This window comes from Papio anubis, chromosome 9 (assembly GCF_008728515.1).
Source record: "Papio anubis isolate 15944 chromosome 9, Panubis1.0, whole genome shotgun sequence".
In the NCBI taxonomy this organism is placed as follows: Eukaryota; Metazoa; Chordata; class Mammalia; order Primates; family Cercopithecidae; genus Papio; species Papio anubis.
The window spans coordinates 193218-219057 of NC_044984.1; the positions used below are offsets into that span (position 1 = coordinate 193218).

Here is a 25840-nt window from a genome sequence, read left to right on the forward strand (position 1 = left end):
CCAGGGGCGCACTCGACCCAACAGAGCCCACATGGGAGGAGCTGAGACCTTCCACCAGCAGCCACCAGCCGCTGTCAGCCAGGCCAAGGAACTGCGAGCAGCTGGACCCAAGGATGGGTATTAGTTACCTACTGCTATGTAAAAAACTCACCCCAAAACTCACGACTTAAAACAACCATATGCATTTCTCACCTCCCACTGGGGTCAGGCATTCGGGACCCACTTGGCTGGGCATTTCTGGCTCAGGCCCTCGGTGAAGCCGCAGTCCCTATCTCAGCCAGGGCTGCTGCCACTAGAAGCCTTGGCCAGCTGGGAGGATACACTTCTAGGCAGCGTCTTCGCCTTGCAACGAGCTGCTGCTGTTGACCGTTGGTGGGAGGCCTTGGTTCCATATGGGCCTCTCTACTGGGGACTTGGGTCAACTGTGCCCCCAGACAGTTGAGCTTTGGTGTATCTCTGGCAGGTGGGCGCTGCTGTGGCCTGCCACTTGAGATGCAGCTCTGAAATTCGAGGTAGCCACTACCCTTCTTCGGGAGAGAGTCCATGCGGGAGAGGGACTTGATCCAAGATTAATGAATAGCATCAAAGAGTGTGAGGTCCACACAGGAGCAGGCTGGAGCCCGTGGCCATCCTGCTACCACCTCTTGTGAGGCACCAGGACTCCCGACCACTGCCCTCTGCTGTCCCTTGCATCGCAGCCAAGGGCTCCTGTTCCCTCCCCTGCCCAGGGTTCTCACTTCCTCCGCGAGGGCACAGGTTATGAATTCAAATGCCTGCAAAAGCGAGTATGTGAAAAAGTCAGGTGTGACAGGAACTGGGGAGCCTGTGGGAAACTAGAGAGTGCCTGAGGGCTTATGCTGCAGAAACCAATTTTTTCCTGCCATACTGGCCAAATTGTAGCTGCCAGATTTGGCCTCTGTCCACCCGTCTGCAACTCAAACACCGTAGGGGATGAGATGAAAGCAAAGCCAAATCACGACCCCACAGCTGCCCCTTACACACACACACACACACACACACACACACACACACGGCACACACACACCTGTACCGGTGCTCCGGGCAGGCTGGAGAGCGAACCAGTTGCCCCTTGCCCAGGTTGTGGAGCCATTAGGCTGGATCCCTGTGAACCGCGAGGTCGGCCCGAAGTCCCTTCCCGCACTCCCCTGTTCCCTCCGTCCACCCCCGTCCAGATCCCTTCGGACTCATCCAGAGAAGGGAGCGACGGAGGGAGGCGCCGTGGACGCCGCAGCCAGGGTTCTGGGGCAGCCGAGAGGGTGGCGAGTGGCGCAGGGCGAGGGCATCTGCAAGAGGGCGGCGTGGTCCGCGGAGAGCGCGGCTCGGGAGCCGGAGCCCAGGCGAGCCCACCAGGGCGTTTGCAGGCGGGGAGGCGGCGGCGGGAAGGACCGGACGAGCGAGCGCGCGCCCGCTGCTGTGGGCCCGGGGCGGGCGGCGGGGACGGGCGCGGCTCTCCTCTGCCCCCGCGCGGCCGCAGACAGCGCTGCGCCGGCCTCGCCTCTTGTTTTCCGCCAGACCCGGCCTCATCACTGACAGCGTCTGGCCGAAGCCGGTGCCCCCCAGCTCTTTGCCCTGGGCCTCCTTGTCTCCCCACTAGCCGGTCCAGGGAGCGAGAGCACAGGTGCGCAGAGCAGTCCAGAGGGAAACAGGTCGGAAGCTAAGAGTGCCTGAGATGGCACAGGGCCGTCGAGGACGGGACTCACCCCAGCCAGACCTGAATTTTCCTGCAGCCACTGGGCGGGGGGCTGCAGGTGGCATCTATATACCAATCATCCCCCTCACCCTGGGGGGCTCCCTTGTCCCCGGAAACTGCCCCGAAATTCCCTCCCCAGCCCCAGTCCCTCTCCTCCCTTCCCTTCCGAACACAAGAGCATTGAACTTCTCCAAACCCTGCCTTCCTCCTCCAGGCAGCCTTCCAGCCAGAGAAGAGGTATGCGGGATTTGGTAGGGGTGTGGGAAGAGGAGTGGGTGAGAAAGGGGTGGAACCACGTGTGGCAGCTAAGGAGAGCACCCCCACACCCGCTCACTGGGAGACTCTCGCAGACTCCATGCATTCCGTGGGGGAAGAAGAGGTGGCAAGGACAAGAACAAAAGGATCTGGGAGGACATCGGGCCAGGTGATGATGGGCTGACGGCGGGATTACCAAGGGGGAGGGGCACTAGAATGGGGAGAGCTCCTCACCACCTCCAACAGAGGGGGGGCCTCTCTTCCCCCACCCCAAGAGGCAAAGCTCAACAGAAATGGAGCAAAGGAGACCAGCACACATGGCAGGCAATCCATACACACTTGTTAACTAAGGCAGGGGGGTTAATGGGTAGACACTGGCCTGAGCAAAGGAGATAAGGTTTTAGTCATATCTCTGGCCCCCAAGAAGCCATGTGAACTTGAAAAAGTCTCTTTGTCTCTTTGGTCTCCAGGTTCTTCATCCATGAAGTCAGCGGTTTGCGTTAGAAGCAGGATGCCAAACGGTGCTGCCTGGAGCGCATTCGGAAGGATTGTGAAGTGGGAAAGAGTCTGTGATCAGTTAGCAATGCCGGCCTTGGGCAGTGGAATGCACAGTACGGGAGGCATACCGTGTGTCTGTGAAGTCTAGGAATCATCTCCTAAGCCCCCTCCATTCCAATGCTCCAGGAGCTGATGAAACACCACAAGAACAGTGTAGAACTAGGGCGGGGACTGGACATGCCATGAGAGACTCGGAGGAGACTCCAGCCTGACGGCGTGTGAAGGCTTGCCTCTGTGGTTAAGCCTAAGGAAGAACCCCTAAGGGAACCTCCGATCCAGCGCAGTTGCTCAGTGTCACTTCCAACAGGGTATGTCCCATCAGGCTCTCCACATCGGACGGCAGTGCGCATTCCAGTTAGAGCTCCTCTGCCCGTGTACAAATGCAGTAAGCTCTAACAAGAGCCACCCCCACAGCGGACTCCTCATAACTCGAGGCATTACAATCAGATGGTGGCCTCCAAAAACACCCCCCTTTATAAAAACGATGGTGCCGTCCCACAGGGATGGCTTCCCAACATGGCGCGTCCCAGTGGTAGTGCTATCAGCACAGGGGAAGGAGCTGCTCCAGCTAGCACAGGAGAGGAGTCTGGCCTCCAGCTGGGGGTGCCTGTGGCTCTCCAGAGGTTCCCAGCAGGACTGTGGCAGGAGACAGAGGCAGAGGCTGTCCGCTGAGAATGGAGGGTGGCCCTGACCTAGGTTCCCGGCTTAGGAGCCGCCTGACCTCTGGCTACACCCTACAAATGGGTCTCCTTCTCCCCGGCTATCAGTCCTTCCTTTGCTGGGGAGGGCCCAAAGTCCCGGCCATCGCTGCCAGCCAAGTAGAGGTGTTGCTTGGGCTGTGGCAGACTGGAGTCAGGGGTGATGAGCTGACGTAGGCGCTGTGGAGAGAAGAGGCAGGGATTGGAGCCGTTGGTGAGGGAGGCACAGAAGGTTCCTCGTGTGAGCATCCCCAGGGCCCAGCCCAGAGCAGAGCACATGGCCAGCACCGCACCGTATGCGTGAGTAAATGAATGAACCATTTGAGGTGAGAGGGGAGGCAATAATACGGTGACTGCGAACGAGTGTGCACTGCCTGGGTTCCAGTTCTGGCTCTGCTACCGACCTGTGCCATCTAAGGTCACTCACGGAACCCCTCTGTTAATTTAATCCCCTCAATATTCTCACCTGTAAATTGGGAATAATAGTAGAACACATCTCACAGAACAGTGCTTGGCACAGAGTAGGTGATTGATAAATATCTGTTTTTGTTTTCCGATTGTTACTTTTGTTATGTGCTCAATAAGTATCTATTATTTTTCTTCTTATCAGTGGTACCTCCTTCTTCTTGCCTTGAATGCAGATGTGATGACGGAATCATGACAACCTTCTTGTGACCATGAGGTGATCAACATGATGATGAAAAAACAGCATGCTCAGGATGGAAGTGTAGAAATACAGGAAAAGTCTGGTCCCTACGGGCTTCTTTAAGCAGCCGAACCAAATTCCGGCAGCCCTAATCTCTGACCTACTTGAAATGTAAAAAACAAATAAGCCTATTTGCTAAAACTGTTGTAGATTGGGTTTTCTATTATTTATAGGCAAGATAGATTTCTGCCTTTGTGGGTCACTGGCTATAGCTCCTTCCAGGAGGACATGTCCCAAACTCTAAACAGGGAGCCTCTTGGGTGTGTCCCCAGGAAGAAAAGAAGCCAGGAGCCTGTGTGTGGAGTGAACTGTGCTTGCTGGTTACCAGTTTTCCGAGGGCAAGAAATCTATAGTCTGTAAACCTTCTGTGTCTGGGCACCTTCCTATCCATGTTTGTGACTTAGTTTTCTCCTGAACCTCTCAGCAGTTTGCCCTTGGTTAGCCTGCCCAGGTCATCCACAGGAGGTCAGATTCTGCAGGTCTAGGACTCTAGAACTTTTCAGAACATTTCTGAAAAGCCACTGGACTGGCCTTCAAAGTTTGTCTCATTAAGATTCTGTGAGACTGAAGGGCTGCCCCACAGAGTATGTGTCTGCTCCCTGGCCCCAGCCGTGTGTCCTGCCCCACGTCCAGCCTCTCTCAGTGCCCTCCCTTAAGAGGTCACTCTCCCCCGCACCACCTACCTTCTTGAAAGAACCCTGAGTCTTCAGGAGGGTGATGACGGTGAAGAGTGGGACACAGACCATGGAGGACAGAGCCAGGAACCAGCCAATGGAGTATCCCCAGGGCGGGTACACGTAGACGTTGTTGTACTTGAGGGGGGTGTACTTGCTCAAGGAGAAGAAGAAGGTGGCCTGGGAGGAGGAAGGGGCAGCCATGAGTGAGATAGAGACTGAAACCCTCCCTGCAGCTACGTACAGCCAAGGACAGAGGGCAAGTCAGGTGCACCGCAGCACGTCTGTAAGCTGGAGGAGCAAAAGCCCCTGCAAATCCCAGGCCAAGCCATCATTCACATCACAGATGGAGACAGGAGGTGATACAAAGCGGGGAGGGGCTCAGAAGAGAAGCACAGACAGACAGGAGACCAACCACTGAGAAATCAGGTAGAAGGGAGAGGCACTGTGAGGAAGGGATGGCGCAGGAAGTAGGATAAGATTCTACTCATGGATGGATGAAATGGCCCGGAAAGAAGAGCAGGGAAGCCAACAGAGAACGGGAAATGGACCAGGCCCCACGGTAGACGGGACAGGTGGGGAAAGAGCCATCCTTTCCCTCATCTCTGGAGTCTTCCGGGGGCAGGAAGGAATAGAGCGGCAGCTGGGTGGGCACATACCAGGCAAAGTCCAGGGGTGAGGAAGAGCCAGGAGATCTTCACCAGGGGCCATGGCCGGTAGCCAATCATGTCCTCAATGTTGTCATAGAAACGGTCCGCCCCTGAGCAGACGTGGTGTGGGAGAGCGTGAGCCAGAGGGTGAGAACAGCTGCCCGGTGTTTGGGAGAGACCCACTTGGCTCTGTGCTCTTCCCTCACCCCCGCCCTGTGCAGGGAAACTGGAACAAGGCACGTGAGTGAGACACCTCCCTGACACCCTGCATCCCTGCACGAGATGCATTCCAGTCACGAGGCAGGGAGTGCGGCGCAGACAGGGGCTGCCCCCAAGCACTGCTGCTGCCGTCTCTTGTCAGTGCCGTCTCTTGCCTCCGTCTTACGATGGAGACCCCACTGTCCTAACCACAAAGGAGGGGTGTGTTTTAGACAAACGCCTGTTTACGTGGATAGCAGAGATGAAACTGGTTCAAGTCAAAACAGTGAAGCGACAAGGCTCCCCCGTTCAAGCGCGTCACAGAAAACTCACAGAGGGCTGGAGGGCTGCTGGGAACAGAGCGGTGGTCTGGATTCCAGACTCCGGAGGAACCACCTCTGAGTTCCCAAAAACGCATGGTAAGAAGGTTAATTTGTGTTTAGTGAAAACATTGACTGGCCTTATTTTGTTCTGTTTAATTCCTGAGGTTTCCACATTTGCTGTAAGTTCTGGGCAGAGCCAGTCTTCTAAGTAAAGAATCACTGATTGGTAAAGATACTTGGAGGGCCTCTCTGCCTTCCCACCCAAAATACCTTCCCACTGATCCCTGATGCATGAAATCACACCATGAAAGAGTCATTCCTTTGACTGTGAAAAGCCAAAGTTAAAAGCCAGATATTGCCGGGTGAGCGAACCATGTTAAGGCTTATCAGCCATTCCCACCCGCTGTGATCAAGTTTGGCAGGTCCTCTGGGAGAGGAAGTTTTGAAAAGGAGTTGGGGAAGATCGGAAGGCATCAGATGCCTGAGGTAAGAAGGAAGGAACATCTCCATGCAGAGGAAAGGACCCAAGTGGGAAGGCTTAGGGTAGCAAAATAAAGTCTTTACTACTCATGGCTTTTCCTGAGGCCCTACTGTGTGGCCCCCACTTGACCTCTACCCTGAGCCTTGTGACACTGGCACTGTGTTCCCCCAGCGTGGTGCAGTGGAGCCAGAGGGACCTGGGGTATGACGACGGCTTCTCTGCTTGCTATGTGAGCTTAGGCAAGAGGCTGAACCCTCTGAGCCTCACTCTCCCCCTGCACAGATTATAAGTGCGTGAGACCAGCCAGCAGAGTGCTTGGCGCGCAGTCACGCATTGGCTCAGTAAATCGGGTTTCCTCCCCTTCCTGTTGTAGGACAGAGTCACCACCTGGCTGTTGCAGCGATCTCAGTCTGAGGGGCCAGGCTGCTGGCGGGGGCCAGTGAAAGGCAGAATTCACCTCGGTGTAGGAAAGAAATGCATAAACGGAAAAGACCTCCTCGAAAACACAGGGATGAGCTCCCTGTCCGTGGAAGTACTCAGACAAAGTCTGGGTGATCCCCTAGTTGTTGGAAGGGCAGTGTGGGAGTTTGTGGAGGATTGGGCTAAGTGGCGATAAACATCCCTTCTGACTAAGATTCCCAGTGGCAAAGGGCCTCTGGCCACCTCCATATCGAGGACACTGTGCCCTGTGCACCGTTATTGATCATTCTCTCACTGTTGAAGGAAATCCATTTTGTCATCATTACAGCTCTGCCTGCTGCCATGAAAATGCCAGGCTTCCCAGCCATAGGTAAATGTCCCAGCAAGAGGCAGGGCAACAGCGCAAAGACAGACAGAAACCAGAGGGCCAGAGAACCGCCTCCCCCAGGCAGAGCCTGCCCCTGGCTGGCCTCGGTGGTCTTTCTCCCGCCCCGCTTGCCCACCCCACTCCACCCCACTCACCGTACACCCAGCTGATGCAGACCACTTCAAACACTGAGAGGAACAGCAGGCATATGCCACTGGAAGCGTAGTAGTCAAACAGCTGGAAGATGTACATCCCGCCCTGTGGGGAGAGCGTGGAGCTGGGGCATGGCCAGTGCAGGGATGGGACACACGCCGCCCATCGGTGAGATGGGAAATGCCCCTGTGGGGCGCCCTCCTGCCCGGCCCGTGGGACGCCATTCTTTGCCTCTAAAAGGAGTTTGCCCTGCCTGCCCCGCCTTCAGGCCTCCCAATCAACATCAGGACAATAGCCTCTGACATCTGCAAGGGCACTGGGAGACTGTGGTGGACGCACATCATTTCGTCTGCCCAGCATCTCTGCTTCTGGAAAGTGACACCCCCTCATTCTGTGTTCCTTTTAGGGTGGGGTGTCCCTCTCTCCCCACTCAGGCTTGAATAAGAGTCACAGCCTGGACACTTGTCACACTCTCAGGAAAGGGCCTCTCCTTCCCCCTGGGTTGGCTGACACTGACAGGTAAGCCTGAAGCCCAGCATCCGTTCCTAACGCCACCGGAGGAAAACCTGCCTCTGAGTGTGGCTGACACTGACAGGTAAGCCGGAAGCCCAGCATCCGTCCCTAACGCCACCGGAGGAAAACCTGCCTCTGAGTGAAGTCCCAGGAGAGCAAGGAGCATTCCTGACAGTGTCACAAGAGCAGCTGGATCCGACCACGCCGAAACCCAAATATCTCTAGGGTTTTCAGCAACCTGACCCAATACGTTCCCCTTTCTGCTTAAGCCAGCTGTATTGGTTTCTGTCACCTGCAACCAAAAGAGACCTCACAAATGCAGGTCGTGTGGTCCGTACAACCTCACTGTGGAGAGGCAGGGCAGGCGTCCACACCCCACATCAGCAGATAAGAAAAGTGAGGCTCTAAGAAGGGTCAGCAGTGTCCCCCGTGGCTCCCTCCCCGGGAGCCTGGCCTGCAGGCCACCGGCCCCAGCTCACCTCGGTGACCATGAAGAGCCCTATCAGGTAGCACGTGACGGCGATGGTGAGGATGAGGAGCTCCCGCCGCCCGCTCTTCCGGAGCTGCCTGGGGAACATGTCTACGGAGGCTGTCACCAGGCACTCCACACAGACAAACTGTGGGCCAGGAGGGGAACTGGATGAGAGGGTGTGGGGCAAGCTGGTGGCCACCGGCCCTGGCCTCCGCTTCCCCGGCTCATCCACATTGATGCACAGGGGTGCAGGGAGTGGCACAAAGGGAAGAAATGGGGGTGCCCGGGGGTGAGCCAGCCCCGCCCTTGACTACAACTCCATGACAGAGTCTCAGCAGTGAGGGTTAGAGGGGGGATATGTTCTGTCCCCAGGGCTCAGGGGCTGGGGCTGGGCAGCTCGAGCTGAAGGACTATCTGGGAGGAAGCATCCATGCATGCCGAGGCCCACGCCTGGGAGCACAGAGCCAGTGGCCCCTTCACACCAGAGGGTCTCCAGGCTTGAGGCCACACCCCCAGCCCCAAGGAAAAGCCCTGGACAGCAGAGGGGGCCTCAAGTTTATGGTCAGGGGAGTGGGAGTGAGGGGAAAGTAGTGCCAGGACAGGCAGAGGCTGGCAAGAGGGTGACCATGGCAGGGCAGGCCAGGCGGCAGTGACGTACCTGGCTGTCCAGCCCTAGGAATATGAGCATGATGAAGAACAGGCAGGACCACAGCTGGGATAAGGGCATCATAGTCACAGCCTTGGGGAAGGCGATGAAGGCCAGCCCAGGACCTGCCAGGCACACAGCACAGTCACGGGGGCTCCAGGGCGTGTGCTGCCCTTGGGGAAGAGGCGTCTCTCTAAGCACTGTGTGCGTGTGTACCTGTGCACGCACTTTAAGAGGATAGGGTGATTCCATCCACTATTCTTCTCTTTCCAGGCCTGGGAAGCACACCGTTCATCCAACCATCCATCTATCTATCTATCCATCCATCCATCCATCCATCCCTCCATCCCTCCATCCATCCCTCCCTCCATCCATCCAGTGTTGGTCCATCTAGCATCCATCATCCTCCCCCTCCTCTTTCCCATGGTAATGGAAGCCCTGCTTTGTGCTAAGCACTGCCCCAGATGCTAAAATTAAATCCTATTACCCATAAGTAAATCATATTGCCCATCTTCTGGGACTCACGCCTTTCAACAGGAGGGAAGTGTGTTCTCTGACTCTCTTTCCCCTCAGGCCCCAGACAGCAAAGTGGCACCTACCTGACTCGGCCACTTCAGAAATGGGCACCCCCTGCTCTTGCGACATGAAGCCCAGGATGGAGAAGACAACAAACCCAGCCACAAAGCTGGTGGCACTGTTCAGGAAGCAGAGAGCGACGCAGTCCCTGTGGCAGTGGGGCAAGGGCAGATAGGAACGGCGAGGAAAAGAGAGGAGGAGAGAGCAAAAGACAGCGAGAGGGGACCGAGGAGAGAGAAGGGGAAGGCAAGGGAGGCACAGAGGAGGGGAGGAAGGGAAGAGAGGATGGGAAGAAGATAGTAGAAGAAAAAGACAAAAATTGGGTGGCAGACAACAAAGAGAGAAGTGAGAGAGAAAAGGAATAAGAAAGACACTTAGTCTGGGAACTGAACCCACCAGGTCAGTTTGACACAACTTATAATGAGCCCAGAGATGATGGGTCTTTGTCCAGAGCCCACCCCCAGGCCCCTAGCCCTCCTTCGCCCCACCCCGGCCCATGCTGTTCTCACTTGTAGCAGTTGTTGTGGTACTTGTTGTAGCTGCCCAGGGCTGTCAGGCACCCCTGGCAGATGGCGAAGGAGAAGAAGATCTGGGTGCCCGCATCCATCCACACCTACACAAAACCCCAAGAAAGAGGTAGAGGAAGCCCCCAGGGCCCAGAGCCAGGGTGACCCGAGATCCAGACCCATCCCCTGCAGCACCAGCCTGGCCCTTCAGTGCTCCCTGAGCGCTTCCCTCCTGCGTCCCAAGTCTCCATGAGTACGCCCTCCTGTCTCCATGGTGATCTCCTCCCCAGTGGGGCCCAGTTTCGGTTTGGCTCTGTAGGCACTTAGTGAGTACCAAATACATGTGTGTTGCTTGAATTTCTTCAGGGGAATCTACAAACCATGGCTGCACCCAAGGCCTATCTGCAGGGCACAGCTGGGAGTCACTTGTCTCATTCAACTAAGATCTCTATATATAGTGTCTTAAGCAGCTATGACCTGGGGACAAAGAGGCTGCTTCATCAAAATATCAAGATAAAATGCCCAGGAACTATGGCTCACGCCTGTAGTCCCAGCTGCTCGGGAGGCTGAGGCGAGAGGATGCCTTGAACCCAAGAGGTTGAGGCTGCAGTGAGCTATGATGGCACCACTGCACTCCAGCCTGGGGGACAGAGCCAGACCCTGTCTCTAAGAGAGAAAAAAAAATTTTTTTAAGAAAAAAAGTTATATTTGAGTGGTGGAATTACAGGTCCGCCCGTCTCGGCCTCCCAAAGTGCTGGGATTACAGGCTTGAGCCACCGCGCCCGGCCATCGACTGCTTTTAAACCAACGAAAAAGCAATACAAGACTTTCAAAAATACAGACCTGGTTGGGTGGGGAGGGCATCTGGGGAAGTGGTCCCAGCACAGTACATACCTGAGGGTCCTTGAGGCGGAACAAATCTGGCTTCAAGTAATAGATGATGCCCTGGTAGGCCCCGGGAAGGGTAACACCTCGGACCAGCAGAATGACAAGCATCAGGTAGGGAAACGTGGCTGTGAAATAAACCACCTGGAGGTGGGGGGCAGGCCAAGGTCACTCCTGGTGGGGACGCAGTGGCCCTCTAGCCACGCCCCACAGGCAGTGCGAGTCACACGGAGCTCAGTCCCAGCCTCAGAGACCGCTAAGAGGGGCTAAGCATGGGAAACTTTCCACACCTCCCTTTACACATTCCAACGGGTCCGTGCTCCCCACAGATGTGGGGATACACATCCTGTGAGACGCAGGTCGGCACGGGAAGGGTGGGGAGGGGAGGAGGAAGACAGGGAGGGAGGCAGGTACAGGCTTCCAGCCCATAACCTTCCCAGACCATTTTTATCCTCTTATTTTTAGTCAACGTGTACGTATGTACATAATCTGTACATGTTTATGAAAAAGAGTGGTAGTTCCATACATGTATATAATGTGTAATGATAAAATCAAGGCAAAGACTACTTTAAAGTCCAGAATCGGGTCTTTCTTAATCCCTTATCCTGGCTGTTCTCTTCTTGCCCCCTGGCGACCCAGGGGAACGGTGACCAGATTTGTACAGTGATCTGTGGGGAAAGTTAGACTGCACTTTTCCCGGCTAATGGTTGGGGGAACAGTGGTGGCCGGAGCTCCGGGGCGTTCTATGCTGCCACTCAGCAAACTCAGCTCCTTCCTTCCCTGGGTGGCAGCAGTGGCACTGTCTGTGCTGTTCTCACTACGGTGACCACTTTTTTTTTTTGAGACGGAGTCTCACTCTGTGCCCCAGGCTGGAGTGCAGTGGCCGGATCTCAGCTCACGGCAAGCTCCGCCTCCCAGGTTCACGCCATTCTCCTGCCTCAGCCTCCTGAGTAGCTGGGACTACAGGCGCGCGCCACCTCGCCCGGCTAATTTTTTGTATTTTTAGTAGAGACAGGGTTTCACCGTGTTCGCCAGGATGGTCTCGATCTCCTGACCTTGTGATCCGCCCGTCTCAGCCTCCCAAAGTGCTGGGATTACAGGCATGAGCCACCACACCCGGCTTTCGATGACCACTTTCATCATCACTATGACCAACCTGTCACAATTCAGGGAGGGGAAAGGCTCCTGCGGGAACAGACTAAGTGTACGGCCAAGCAGAGAAGTCTGTTTACCAACCATTCCTGGCTTTAAAAAGGCACGAAGCATAGTCTCCGGCTCTCTGGGTTGGAAATAATGCTCAAATCTGAATTCTCTCTACGTGACAAGCCCACTGTTGCCCATCCTTGGTGGGAACCCCTTCGATGACTGGAAACTCACCACCTCAAAGACAGTTCTGTTTGCTAATTCAAACTCAAAATTATCTTGCTTGGTGATAAATACAACAAGAAGTGAGTCACAAGAGCGTGTGACCCTCATGATGTCATAGCCACACATAATGGATATTCACACACACATGCATGAGAGAAACCAGAAGGCAACACAGCAGAAGTGAACAGAGATTCTCAGTGCCAACCTGGCAGCGCAGTGATTAGCTCCAACAATGGGACTTTTCTGTTTTGAATTTGCCCTGAATATTCTTATGGAAACCGGATTTTTAAAGCCATATTGAAAAAGAAAGACTTTCCTTGCATAGAGCTAAGACCCACCTTCCTGTGACTTCCCCTGTTCTCACTATGCATCTCCCCTGCACTGCTCAGGAAGCTTCGTTTCTTAAGAGAAAGAAATCAGTTCTCCAGAGGGTCCCCCTCAAGTGTCCCCGAAAGCTCTGGGGGCCACAGGGAGCTTCCTAGGAGGCAGAACATCTCACCTTGCCTGTGGACTTGACGCCCTTCCAGATGCAGAAATAGCAGATGACCCAGGCGAGCAGGAGGCACAGGGCCAGCTCCCAGCGCAGGGCGCCCAGGTCATGGATACCCGAGGTGATGCTCAGAACTCGTCTCCTGGAGGATTGGGAAAAATAAGTAACGAGGGGAAAGGCTAAAGGGGGCAGTTTGCAACTGTTGGCAAGTCTCCTGATGCTCAGATTCTCAGAGCTGACCCCATGGATCTCATATTCCAGGGCTTCCCCGACCCCCTGGGGGAAGTTTGGTAGACCAAACTTCTACCATCATCCCATACGTATCTTTGTCTTTCTAACTCATCCGGATTTTTTTTTCTTGTACAGAAAGATGGAGAGAGAGAGAGAGAGAGAGATGGGGAATGTACACATGAGCGTTTAGCGAGTAAATATTTATACATGCAGGTTGATGGGCCAGTGGCATGGGTATCCCATGCAGGGGCTGAATGTGTGTGAGTGTCTAAACATGCGATGGGGTGCTGGAACTGCGTGCATGGGTGTGAGGGTTCGGCACTGCGAGGGCATTCATGTGTGAGGGCAGTGGTGCCCACGTGGGGGTGAGCTCAGTGTGAGTACAGGCAGCCTTGAGTGGGAATGTAGGTGGACGAGTGTGGGCACGGGTAATGTGAAGGTGTAAGTTGTCATGTGAGAGGATGAGTATGTGAGCGGAGGGTATGCCCAAGTCTTGATGTGCTCACTCCCGCCTTGGGCGATTTCAAGCTACCAGCATGATGCCACCAAGCATGGCACTGGGGAGAGACATGCACACCCAGCTCCCCTAAGGCTGTGAAGACTGTGTCCAGCACCCCACCGGACATGTATGGGCAGACATATGCGTGGAGGTAGGGATGTGGGGGTGAAGGTGGACACGATGGAGAAACGTGAGTCTACGCGGACCCAGGTGGGTAGATGTGAGAGCATTCTCCCCTGCCTCAGCGACGTGTGGGGTTGGAGTGGGGCGGGGGAGGAAGCGCTGGAAAGCAGAGAATCTTAAACTTGCACCCCAGACATTCAGACTTGCACAGCTCAGACATCCAAATTTCTTCTGCTTGGAGCCTCTTCACATGTGGCATATGGGCCCAGCACCTACTCCCAGAATTCCATGACAGGTGAGGTAAAATTCTCAGATGGGGTCACTGTGCCGGCTCCCGAGTGGTTCAGAAAGTCCACGCAGTGCTCTGTTGGGGACAAGGTTAGGGACAAGATGGAGAGAGAGGCCCTCATACCCTAGTCCCCCTGGCCCTCTGGCCTTGCAGCCTAGTGGTCCTCACCACTCCTAGCCCCAAGAGCTTCTTTTGGAGCCCACCCTCTCCAGAGCATAAGGAGTCTCATAGAGCCAGCTCTTCCTCCCCCTGCTCTTGTTCCCTCTGAATCTGGCTGCTTACCTGGCTGCCCTGCCAACCTCAGACACTGTCCAGACTTCAGATCTACTCAGACCTCTCACGGGCAGCTGGTATGGAACGCATTCTCCCCACTGGCCCGTTCCGACTTCCTGTCTCTCCACTAGACAGACCAAGGGACTGATGCCCTGTGCCTGCTCTTCCCCCTGCTTGGAATGCTGTTCACATGCTGGGCTCTTTCTCACTTCAGGCCTCAGATGACACGTCTCCCTCCCCTTGTTTTATGGTTTCTGCAGTTTCGTTCACCTATCACAATTCGTAGTGGTTGTGTTTATTTGTCTGTTTCCACCACCAGACTGTAAACACAGTGAAGGCTGGGTCCCTGTTGCTTTTGCTGAGCCTTGTACCCATCTCCAGCCCTTGGCACCATGTTTAGCACATAGTAGGTGTCCAGTAAGTGCTTGCTAAGTGCACAAGTGAGTAAGTGGTGATAACCCTTGCAGTTGTTTAATACACTCCCTTTGGGTTCTCCCAACCACACTGACTTGTCCTAGTGGCTGGCCTGAGGGCTCCAGGAGAGCCAAGGAGCAGAGCTGGCTCCGGAGCCCACATGGCTTGGCTATAAGGCAAGTTCCGCTATACACCCCATCGCTGCTTGGACATCACCAGCCGCCGCAGCCCAGCCCCTATCAGGCAACATCCCAGGGGCTGAAATGATGGATACCTGTGTTCCAAACGTTGCTGCAGGTCGTCCAGGGCAGCTCAGAGGTGAAGGAGCTGAACAGGTAGAAGAGAGCCCAGGCAAGGATGATGATGTAGTAGATATTCAAATATGACTCAATGACCACAGACGCCAGACCAATGCCTTCCAGAGTGGGGGAGAGGTGGGGAGGGACAAGAGAGATCAATGTTAGCAAAAAAGTCACACAGAAGCTGCCAGTTGAGGTTACAAGGGTATTGGGTGCTACACAAAGAGAACCACTGGGTTTATCCAGTGGCATGAGAAGCCATTCACAGCACAGTTTTCTTTCTTTTTTTTTTTTCTTTTCTTTTTTTTTTTTTTCTTGAGATGGAGTCTTGTTCTGTTGCCCAGGCTAGAGTGCAGTGACATGGTCTCGGCTCACTGGAACCTCCACCTCCCGGGTTCAAGCAATTCTCCTGCCCCAGCCTCCTGAGTAGCTGGGATTACAGGCATGTGCCACCACACCCAACTAGTTTTTGTATTTTTAGTACAGACAGGGTTTCACCATGTTGGCCAGGCTGGTCTTGAACTCCTGACCTCCCAAAGTGCTGGGATTACAGGCACATAACCTGTGCCCTAGCAGAGGAAGTAAGAACTTTGGGCAGGAGACAGAACTTTGGGCAGGAGCCCGTGGGTGTGATGCAAGGGACAGCAGACGGTAATGGTTGGGAGTCCTGGTCCCTCAGACTACAGGCGTGAGCCACCGCACCCGGCCCACAGCATATTTTTCTAAGGAAGAAATGCAGGTTACAGGACATTACCCTACGCATTTTCCCATTTTTGTAATATGTATTTGAACGTATATATTTTTTTTTCATGGGAAAAGCTCTAGAAGGATCTTCACCCAAAAGTTAACAAGTGATTCTCTAGGTGGTAGGATTTCAGATAACATTTTCAGGTTTCTGGGTTTTTGGTTTTTTTTTTTTTGGCTATCTGCATTTTCTAGTTTTTCTACAACAACCATGTATTGGTTGGAAAATGAAAAGGGGCCAGAAGAAGGAAGGAGTAAGTAGGAAAATTTGGTAAGAATGTGTCTCGCACCTATAATCCTAGCACTTTGGGAGGCCAAGGCGGGTGAGTCACTTGAGGTCAGGAGTTTGAGACCAGCCTGGCCAACATGGTGAAACCCAACCTCTGCTAAAAATACAAAAATTAGCCAGGTGTGGTGGCACATGCCTGTAATCCCAGCTACTTGGGTGGCTGAGCCACAAGAATCCCTTGACCCCGGGAGGCAGAGGTTGCAGTGAGCCGAGATGATGCCACTGCACTCCAGCCTGGGTGACAGAGGGGTCTCAGGATAAGAGCAAAAGAAAGAAACCAGAGAGGAAGGGAGAAATGGTCCCTGTGTCAGGAACTTAGGAGCCTGAGTCAGCACCTAGCGCCATCTCAGCCAGCAGCAAGACCGCCAGCAAAGGTGGAGACCTCGCTGCTATTTTAACACTTGTCCTGAAGCCTCGTGGTTAGCTGGATGCACTTGGTCTCCTGGCAGCATATTTGGGGAGGGAGTGGGCGGAGAGGGAGGGCTTACACACACCTCCCCAGCACCCCCGTCTACAAAGTGGAATCTTTTCCACAGTCATTTTAAAAGCAACATGTTGCCAGGTGGCTTGGGAGTCCTGCAGAGAAGGGCTGGAGCCCGGTTTCCCCTGTGAGAGAACCCTGCCCCTTTCCTGCTGGGTTAGCTCTCTCTTTGTCTTTAGTCGATGCTCAGTAACTGTGTGTGTGTGTGTGTGTGTGTGTGTGTGTGAGAGAGAGAGGGGGGGAGGGGGGGGGGGGGGGGTGGGGGGTCCAGGCTAGAGCTCAGTGGTGTGATCTCAGCTTACTGCAGCCTCCAACTCCCGGGTTCAAGCGATCCTCCCATCTGAGCCTCCGATGTAGCTGAGACCACAGACAGACCCGGCTAATTTTTAAATTTTTGTGTAGAGACGGGAGAAGGGGTGGGTCTCACTATGCTGCCCAGGCTGGTCTCGAACTCCTGGGCTCAGGACATCCTCCTGCCTCAGCCGTCCGAAGTGCTCACTACTTAATGAAGGACTGTGGACCTTTCAGAACAGCCTGGCTGAAAAATCAATGCTGACTATGAACAAAACCACTCCTCTGGGGCCAGGCGAGCCCACCGTGGCAAGGACGGGTTCTGGGGCGGGCGGCCCCGCGGGGGTGGGCGTGGCGCTGGGCAGGAGGGGACCCGCCGATGGCAGAGGGTCCCTGGGGAGCGGGCGGGGCATTGAGAGCGCGCACACAGACACCCACACACAAACACACAAACACACAGACACACAAACAAGCGGCCACTGTGCCGAGGCGGAACGCGCTGTGCTCGCGGCCGTCCGGCCCATCCCGCAGCCCTGGGTCAGCCCCGTGAACTCAGCGGACCGGGGGGGCCGGCGATTCTGCTGGGGCCAGCTGGAGAGGGGCAGGGCGGCCCCCATCTCCGAGAGAGCAGGAGTGACGCTGGGTGGAGAAGCGGCCCCCGTGCGGCCCGGGGGCGGGTGAGCGCAGGGCGAGCCCCGAGCCTGAACCCGGGAGAGGGGAGTGGGAGAAGCGGCCCCCGTGCGGCCCGGGGCGCGGCGGGTGAGCGCAGGGCGAGCCCCGAGCCTGAACGCGCCGTCTCCGGGGAGGGGGAGTGCGGTGGGCGCTGCGGCCGGCAGAGGGCGGGTGGCGCAGCCCGGACCTCCCACCAGCAGAGCGCGGGCGCACACGCCTCCCGCTGAGATCCCGGCCTTGGCGCCTCTCTGACTTGGAAAAGAAGGAGAGAGCCAAGATATCTGCTTCTCTCGCATTCCAGTGCTCCGTTTGCTCACCCTGACCATGGCACCCGCATAAGCTCTGTTTGTTCCGGAGAGGCCAGCCCTGCGTGTGCTGCCCCTGAGCGCGCTTGGACCTAGGCATAGGACCCGGCTGAGTGGGACGTTTACCGCTGCTGGGATGGAGGGAGAACAGGGGGAACCCGTTCTGGCTGAGGCCCAGCACCCCTGGAGCACCCAGCACCTGTGAGTAGAACCACAGTAAGCCAAGCTTCACTCGGTTCCAGCCCCTCACTTCTGCCCCTGCAGGGGTCCCATGGTTGCCCCGAAAGGCATCAGCACCAAACTGGCCTCCCCCACCTCCCCCTAATCAGTGGTAAGAGTCCCAGCTTGCTGGGGAGCCAGTGTTTCCCCACCAGGCTCACCTCTCTCCAACCCGCCCATGAAGCCTGATCCTGCTTCTGCACTTGGCGCAGGATGGGAGTGAGCGGATGAGTGAGGCAGTGGGTGGGTAGGAAGGGAGAGACAATGGGGGGATGCAGGCAAGGTGGAGGGCCCATGAATAGGAAGGTGGGGGAGGATACATACCCTGGAAGAGGGGGCAGATCTTCCTCCAGGCTGTGACACTCCCTTGGCTGGTGTACTGGCCCAGCGCTACCTCCAGAAAGAACACCGGGATGCCGCAGACGAAGAAGAAGATGAAGTAGGGGATGAAGAAGGCTCCTGCAGAAAAGAGAGAGGCAGGGCTGAACCACACCCAGGCTCTTCCTCAGCCCGGATCCTTTCAGACCTCCCCTCCCCCGAACAAACCCACCCTCCACCATCCTGTTCTTAATCTCCCTCCTGACACCTCCCAGGGACCCAAGTCGGCTTCCTCCTGTCTGCCTGCCGTCCTGAGTGTTAGGCAGGTGCAGGTGGGAATGTTCTGATCTGAACCCGACACAGAATGAGAAAGACCTTGGAAGGGGAATTAATGAAAACTTAGGTGGAAATTCTAATATATATACTATTTATTTTCTTAGTGTACTTTACAAATCTAGTCAATAGATTATTTTTGGAATAAACACATGGCTTCTGTATAACTTGTTATGCTTATTAAACTTTTGGTACATTTTAGAGAAAAACAAACACCTGGGAAGCATTGTTTTCCCACTGATAATTTTCAGGGTGTTTGTTGCCTCCACCCAGTTCTGATCTGAACGGGGCTCCCAGCAGAGAAGGCCATGATGTGATTAGGTGCCAACCTGCAGGTGCCAGAGGGAGGCCAGGCCTAACAGACATCCAGCAGGTTACACAGGAATGGAATCTGAAGACAACAGCAAGCCCAGGAGACCTACCTCAGCAGGAGTCACTAAGGCATAAACCTCGCGTCAGAAGTTCATCTCAGGATGAATGGATCATTGTTTGTTACACCATGAGAACACTGAGTGCTTACTTGGTGCTGACTCTTGTACGTGCTTCATCAACATCACAGTCCTTGCAAAACAACCTCCCATGGGGCAGGCCCTATTGTTATCCCCATTTTGCAGATAATAAAACTGAGGTCACTTTAAAGATGGAAAAACCGAAGCACGAATGAGGAAACTGAGGCACAAACCCAGGCGATCTAGTCCTGAGGCTGAGCTCTTACTCACTACACTATATACTTCTGATACTTCATATCCATATTATTATGTAGAAAACATAGAAAGTACAGACGGAAAGAAAGGAAAAAGCATTGTATATCCTTCCAGATTTCTTTTTTTTTTTTTTTTTTTGGAGACTGAGTCTCGCTCTGTTGCCCAGGCTGGAGTGCAGTGGCTGGATCTCAGCTCACTGCAAGCTCCGCCTCCTGGGTTTATGCCATTCTCCTGCCTCAGCCTCCTGAGTAGCTGGGACTACAGGCGCCTGCCACCTCGCCCGGCTAGTTTTTTTTTGTTGTTTTTTTTTTTTTTAGTAGAGACGGGGTTTCACCATGTTAGCCAGGATGGTCTCGATCTCCTGACCTTGTGATCCGCCCACCTCGGCCTCCCAAAGTGCTGGGATTACAGGCTTGAGCCACCGTGCCCGGCCCCTTCCAGATTTCTTAAAAGCACACATGTGTATTTCTTTTTTGCAAAAATGAGAAGTAATCATGTATCAAATACATTATTTGATAACCACTTTTTAAATTTTTACCATAAACTTCTTCATGGCAATAAATACATATCTATCTCATCGTTTTGATTGCTGCATAGTATTCCACTCTGTGTATCTATCCTAGTGCACTTCACCAGTATGTTGTCATTGGACTTTTGGTCATTTCATCCGAAACGTTGTCATAATGAAGACTGCTGTCCACATCCTCGTGTACTTGTCTAATTCACTCCTTAGTACAAATTACCAGTAGAGGAACTCCTGAGTCAAAAGGTATGCACTTTTTTTTTTTGCTTTGTGTGTGTGTATGATAAAATATACATAAGTCACTTTAACTGTTATTAAATGTACAGTTCAGTGGCATTAAGTATATTCACAATGTTGTGCAACCATCACCACCATGCATCTCCAGAGCTTTTTCATCATCCCGGACTGAGACTCTGTACACATTAAACCCGAACTCCCCATTCCCCTCTCTCCCCAGCCCCTGGCAACCGTGATTCTACTTTCTGTTTCTATGCATTTGCCTATTCTAGGTACCTCATGAACGTGTAATCATACAGTGCTTATCTCTTCGTGCCTGGCTTATTTCACTCAGCATGCATGCCTCCAAGATTCATCCAGGTCATACCATGAATTCCCCTCTTTTTGAAGGCTACGTAATATTCACTTGCGGGAACCTACCACATTCTGTTTATCCGTTCATCTGTTCGTGGATATTTGGGTTGTTTCCACACCTTTGGGGGACACACATTTTTTTAAACATGCATTTCCAAATTGTTCTCCAAAACTCTTGCACCCATCTGTCAGATTCCTGATGGCACTATGCGAGAGGAGGATCTGTCAGATTCCTGATGGCACTATGCGAGAGGAGGATCTGTCAGATTCCTGATGGCACTATGTGAGAGAAGGAAAAGGTTGTGTCTTCTGGATCCTGGAGAGCCACAAGCCAGTAACTCTCCACTGAGTTCCAAAGTCCCTTTGAACCCCATGTTTGCCTTTCCAACCCTACGAATACTAGAGTGTTGGTCAACACAGTGCCAGTACCACCACTGACCCAGGTTTCAGTGGCTTGGGAGGTCCCAGGACCTAGGCTGAGGGGTAGCGTGCGGTAGAGGGACATGGCCTGAGGCCTCCCCAGAAGGCGCTTTATAGGATGCCTGTCAGGGCGTGTGGCCCACGGGACTCCTTCCGTCTGATAAAAGAGGTGGCTTCAGTTCTCGCCTGGGAGTGCGGACTTCTGCCCCACAGAAGACGGGGTGACCTCAGGAGGCCTGGAGCTGGACCCCCTCAGACTGGGTCATCCCTGAAAGGGCGGCACCAAGTCTGGACCTTCGGGGGCAGATGAAAAGGTTGGTTCTGGATCGCGTCTAGGGCGTCCTCTACCCTTGGGTTTCTAGAACGCTAACGCTGCCAACACCCTCCCCTCAAATTATCTGATCAGTGCCTTGCTTTGGAAGGTTACCCTGGTTCGTGTCTCCTTGGTGTCAGCCCAGGCTGTGGGCGCAGGCAGTCCAATGATGTCCCACGGGTTCTACAGACAGGGTGTCCGGAAGCCCGTGGTTGGTTTAAACACCTCTAAGGTGTGCCTTACCTCCGCTGCGTGCTCGTTCCCAAACCACTCACAACCCAGATAATGGGAGTTTCCTAACGTTCTCTTTTGAGGTGAATGATTTCTTAAGGATGATCTAATTCAGGGGCTCCCCTCTTTTTCATAACCAAAGACCTCATTAGACCAATAGTTTTATTACTCTTTTTGTTTCTTTTGAAAGATTTTTCTCTACAGAACTATGTTTGCTGGCCGGGCGCGGTGGCTCAAGCCTGTAATCCCAGCACTTTGGGAGGCCGAGATGGGCGGATCACGAGGTCAGGAGATCGAGACCATCCTGGCTAACACGGTGAAACCCCGTCTCTACTAAGAAATACAAAAAATAGCCGGGCGAGGTGGCGGGCGCCTGTAGTCCCAGCTACTCGGGAGGCTGAGGCCGGAGAATGGCGTGAACCCGGGAGGCGGAGCTTGCAGTGAGCTGAGATCCGGCCACTGCACTCCAGCCTGGGCGACAGCGCGAGACTCCGTCTCAAAAAAAAAAAAAAAAAAAAAAAAAAAAAGAACTATGTTTGCTAATTAATAATCAATAAATTTCCCTGCATATATTAATAAAAATCATATTTAACTGCCAATCAGGCCTTATGATCAGCTTGAGATAAACTTTATTATCACTATGAGTTAGTACAGTTCAGTCTACAGCAAAAACTAAAAGACATTTGGACTAGTCTGAGACGTCCTGTTCCCACATCCATCCATCATTAGGTTATTGGAAATGAGAAAATGAATTCCTGGTCCTTCTTTACTACATTCCTAGACCCCCAAGGACCAGGGACTCCAGATTGGGACCCCAACTTCATTTGGCCCCCTGGTCTTAAAGATGAAAGAAAGGGTGCCTTTCCCAAGAGTTAGGCTGGGACGAGGGTCACCCGGATCTGACATTCCGTGATGTTACTGGGGGTACTTATCTCTCTCTGTATGCACCCCGCCCCACGGCCAGGACAGAGGCCGCAGCCACAGCAGAAGCCAGTGGCAGGACAGAGGCAGGGTGGGCGCCCGATGCGGCGGCCCTGCCTCCCAGGCCCTAGTGCTCTCTCCCTCCCGGATAGCTGGGTGAGGAGTGTGCCGTGACGCAGGAAGCAGCCAGCCTGATTCCAGGGCCCTCTGAGGTCCTGGGCAAATCCTCCTCCACCAAAGGAAGGCTTAGCCTGGGCCACCTCCACCTCCAACCCTGACATCCTATATGCCGTGAGATGGTGGCCCTGGATGAAGAAGGAAACCAGCACCCTGCCCCTTCATCCTCCTTCCCCTGACTTTCTGGCCCAGGGTCAGCCTGCCCTCTCAGCCTCAGCGCTAGAGACCGAGCCAGTCCGAGAAATCCTACTGCTTTTTCTTAGGAGTTGTCAATTCAAGCAGCTTGTGATCATAACTATAAGCTTTAAAAATACATATAAGCTTTAAAATACATAGCAAGATACATAGCAGACACTCCGTAAATATTGGTCAGATTTAATATAAATAGTGGTTAGGCGGATTTTCTCAACAATGGTTACCTCTAATGTGAGTATTCTTTCTACCTTCCTGAAATGTTTCTAATGTTTGCAATAAACATATACCTTTTCCACAAGAAGAATAAAAGTGATTTCAAGAGGCAAAAATAAAACGACTCTGACCACTCACAAAGGACTGCCCATTGAACGACTCTATTCCTATGAAATAGCCCTAACAGGGATCCACAGAGATCGGCAGCACGCAAGCGGTTGCCAAGGGCTGGCCGTGAGAGGGAATGAGGAGCGACGGCTGATGAATATAGGATTTCTTTTGGGGATGATGAAAATGTTCTAAAAGTGATTGTGGCGACGGTTGCACAATCCTGTGACTAAAAACCACTGAACTGTACACTTAGAAAAAGGAATCGGGCCCCTCCCCACCACTGCTAATTTTTACATCCAGGGCTGAAAAACAATAAAATCATGTGTCTCCAATTTGAAAAACAAACTCAAAGGCAAGGTATTTCTCCAACCAAAATTGCTTCGGTGGCTCCTATCTCACTCAGAACAGAGCCTGAGTGACCCTGTTACCTCTCTGACCTCACCCCATTCTTCTCTCCCTCTCTCATTCTGCCCCAGCCACACCTGCCTCCTCACTGCTCCTCAGACAGGCCTGCTGCTTCCAGTCCCAGGACCTGTGTCGGGCATGTTCTCCATCCAGGATACACCCACGACACTCACACCTTCACTTCCTTCAAGTCTGCTGAACCGTCCCCTTCCCCTCTGCACGCCTAGCATTCCCTATCCCTCTTCCCTGCGTCACGCCTCACCCCTCCACGCGTCACCATTTGACGTGGACCGTGCTGCACTGTTTGTCCGCAACCTGCCGCGGACACAGCACCACCCACCAGAACCCTTCCACGGAGTGTAGCACATGGAATGTGTTCTGTTTCGCACCCAGGGCCGGGTCTGGCACGTGACAGGCCTGCAGTCATGTTCGCTGAATGAATGGCTGAATTCTATCAACAACTGACCTTTACATAGTTACGAAGGAGCTTGCTAAAAACTAGAATTTCTTGGTCCTGCCCGTGGCCTAATTTCATCTTCACCATCGCCCTGGGAGGTACTGTCCCCATTTCACGGAGGAGACGCTGAGGCTAATGGTGGAGCTGGAACTCAAACTCAAGTCCTCCGATTCCAAAATAGCCCTCTTTTTATAAACCACACTGCCCAGGAAGGAGGGCCCAGATAGGCACTGCCCAGCTGCCAGGGCACAGCTCTCCCCACCATGCCTACCTCAAAGTGAACTCACCACCTCCGTTTTTGTAGCAGAGATAGGGAAACCTCCAGACATTGCCCAGCCCGATGATCTCCCCGGCCACTGACAGCACAAACTCCATCTTGCTGTTCCATTGGCCCCGATCCTTCACCTGGTCCTCGTCTTCCTGGTCCAACTTCTCTCCCTCCTCGGGGACCCAGGAGACCGCAGGAGGCCCGTGCTCCTGCACTGCCACTTTCCCATCCATGGCCGTGTGGCGGATTGGGAGGCCCCGCTGGGTGGGCAGGATGACGAGGGCCAAAGCCTGGTGGGAAGAGAAGAAATCAGCTGTAAAACCCGACATGCTCCCGCCAGCCCTGCTTTGCCGTCCTGATCTCTGCTGTCAGCATATCGCTGCTCTTCCCAAGTGCTCGTGGCATTCACACCTAAGGTTACGCTTCGTTCTCATCACTCTCAGAGCAAATAAAGGGCAAATCTTAGTTTTCTGAGTTTGCAGATGAGGAAATCCAGGCCTTGACAGACGAAGTGATTTTCCCAAGACCACTCCGGAGTAGAACTGTGACGAAAACCCAGGCTCGAGCTTTTCATTTTCATGTCCCTTTTTATTGGCACAGCTCGCCACCATCCTAGCCGGCCCATCTGCCCAGGTCCTTGATGTCTGCTGGGTGACCTCAGCCTAGCCTCTGGCCTCCAGGCCAGAAGGGATCAAGGCTGCCGAGGTAGCAAGGGTCAAAGGGCAGGTGTGGCCGGAGTGGCTGCATGGTTCTCTCCTAGCCAGCTGTGTGCGCAGGTGATCGATCAACGTGGAGTAAACAGGGGAGCCAGCAGCTCTGGGCAGCTGATTGGGAGGAAAAGAGAAGGTGGGGCCTCTGAACAAGGCCATAAGACAACAAGGATTGGCACCAGGGGCAAGTGTAAGACTTCGAGGGAGCCCCAGCTCCTCTTCTCTCTGTTGCATCTCTGTCCTGAGAAAAACCGGGGGGCCCTGGTACCAGAAAGGATCAGCAGACCAGTTCTCGCTCGGCTGGCAATCATCTCCACATGATCCCCAAGGTGACCAAATGACTGGCTCTTCAAGAGGGAGGCCCAGCAGTGGCTGCCATCGCGGCGGGTCACTGCCCTTCCTTCTCCCTGCCCTCCTAGAGAGCCCAAAGCGCCCTAGACCTCCAGAAAAAATGACGTGGGCCATTCTCAGTTCTACTCTCTGGCCCTTGGCCTGCTTGTCAACTGCCAGGAGATAAATCCAGTTCTGTCAGGGTGTATCTCCAGTCTGTGTTTACCTTCTCCTCCCTCTCATACACACAAACAATTACCCTGAGGCCACCTCTGCCTTTATGCCCAGGGAATTGCCAAGAGGAGGTGCCCCAGACTGTAGAGGGGAGCACCCATCCCACAGCCCCTCATCTCGGAGGGGTACTGAGGGAATCAAGTGACCAGGTCTACCGAGTGCTCCGCGTTCCTCCAAGGCTCTAGAGAAACACAGGGATTCTTTTTATTAAGGAAGAGTCTGTGTTTATTTGTTGGTCCTTTTAACCCAGGCAACAGCCCAAGCCCAAGTCAGTTAGAAAGGCGTGGGCAGGAGCCATTTGAGGCTATGGAAATTTTTGAAAGTGACTTGGAGGGTGCCAGGAACGGGAAAGCGTGTCAGAGTGAAATTCTGGTTTGGGACCTACTTGGAGGCTTCCCCTGCAGCCCAGGAGGGAGGATGAGGAGAGACACCCAGTGGAAATCAAAGGTCCTGAGTCTCTGATATAAGGGAGAAGGCGGGGCAGAGGGGGGAAGAGAGCTTCTGGGTCCGTCCGGAGTATGTGATCAGACCCATGGGGGCTTTGAGCACCGGAGCCTTGGGAGAACAAATGGGGAGTTAGGCCCAGGGGAGAAGTTGGTACCATCTG

General features: G+C 53.9%; 1 protein-coding gene across 7 annotated transcripts in view; it reads right to left on the reverse strand.

Moving 5' to 3' along the window:
• Nucleotides 1-2289: 2289 nt before the first annotated feature.
• SLC6A12 (solute carrier family 6 member 12) overlaps nt 2290-25840 on the reverse strand; it is a 28551-nt gene continuing 5000 nt past the window's right edge. For 4 of the 7 annotated variants that reach the window (XM_021921882.2, XM_003905780.5, XM_021921884.2 and 1 more), the window contains 14 exons: nt 23979-24249; nt 18104-18238; nt 14754-14894; nt 13780-13867; nt 12660-12792; nt 10802-10936; nt 9911-10014; nt 9425-9549; nt 8838-8950; nt 8187-8324; nt 7197-7299; nt 5262-5362; nt 4612-4782; nt 2290-3402 (listed from right to left, as the gene is read on the reverse strand). In XM_021921882.2, coding sequence (XP_021777574.1) covers nt 3259-3402; nt 4612-4782; nt 5262-5362; nt 7197-7299; nt 8187-8324; nt 8838-8950; nt 9425-9549; nt 9911-10014; nt 10802-10936; nt 12660-12792; nt 13780-13867; nt 14754-14894; nt 18104-18238; nt 23979-24192 — 1845 coding nt within the window. In that variant the 5' untranslated portion in view covers nt 24193-24249 and the 3' untranslated portion in view covers nt 2290-3258. Of the gene's footprint in view, nt 3403-3747; nt 3891-4611; nt 4783-5261; nt 5363-7196; nt 7300-8186; nt 8325-8837; nt 8951-9424; nt 9550-9910; nt 10015-10801; nt 10937-12659; nt 12793-13779; nt 13868-14753; nt 14895-18103; nt 18239-23978; nt 24250-25840 lie in introns of those variants that run through there. The other 3 variants (XM_021921885.2, XM_021921887.2, XM_021921886.2) reach the window with 3 other exon arrangements.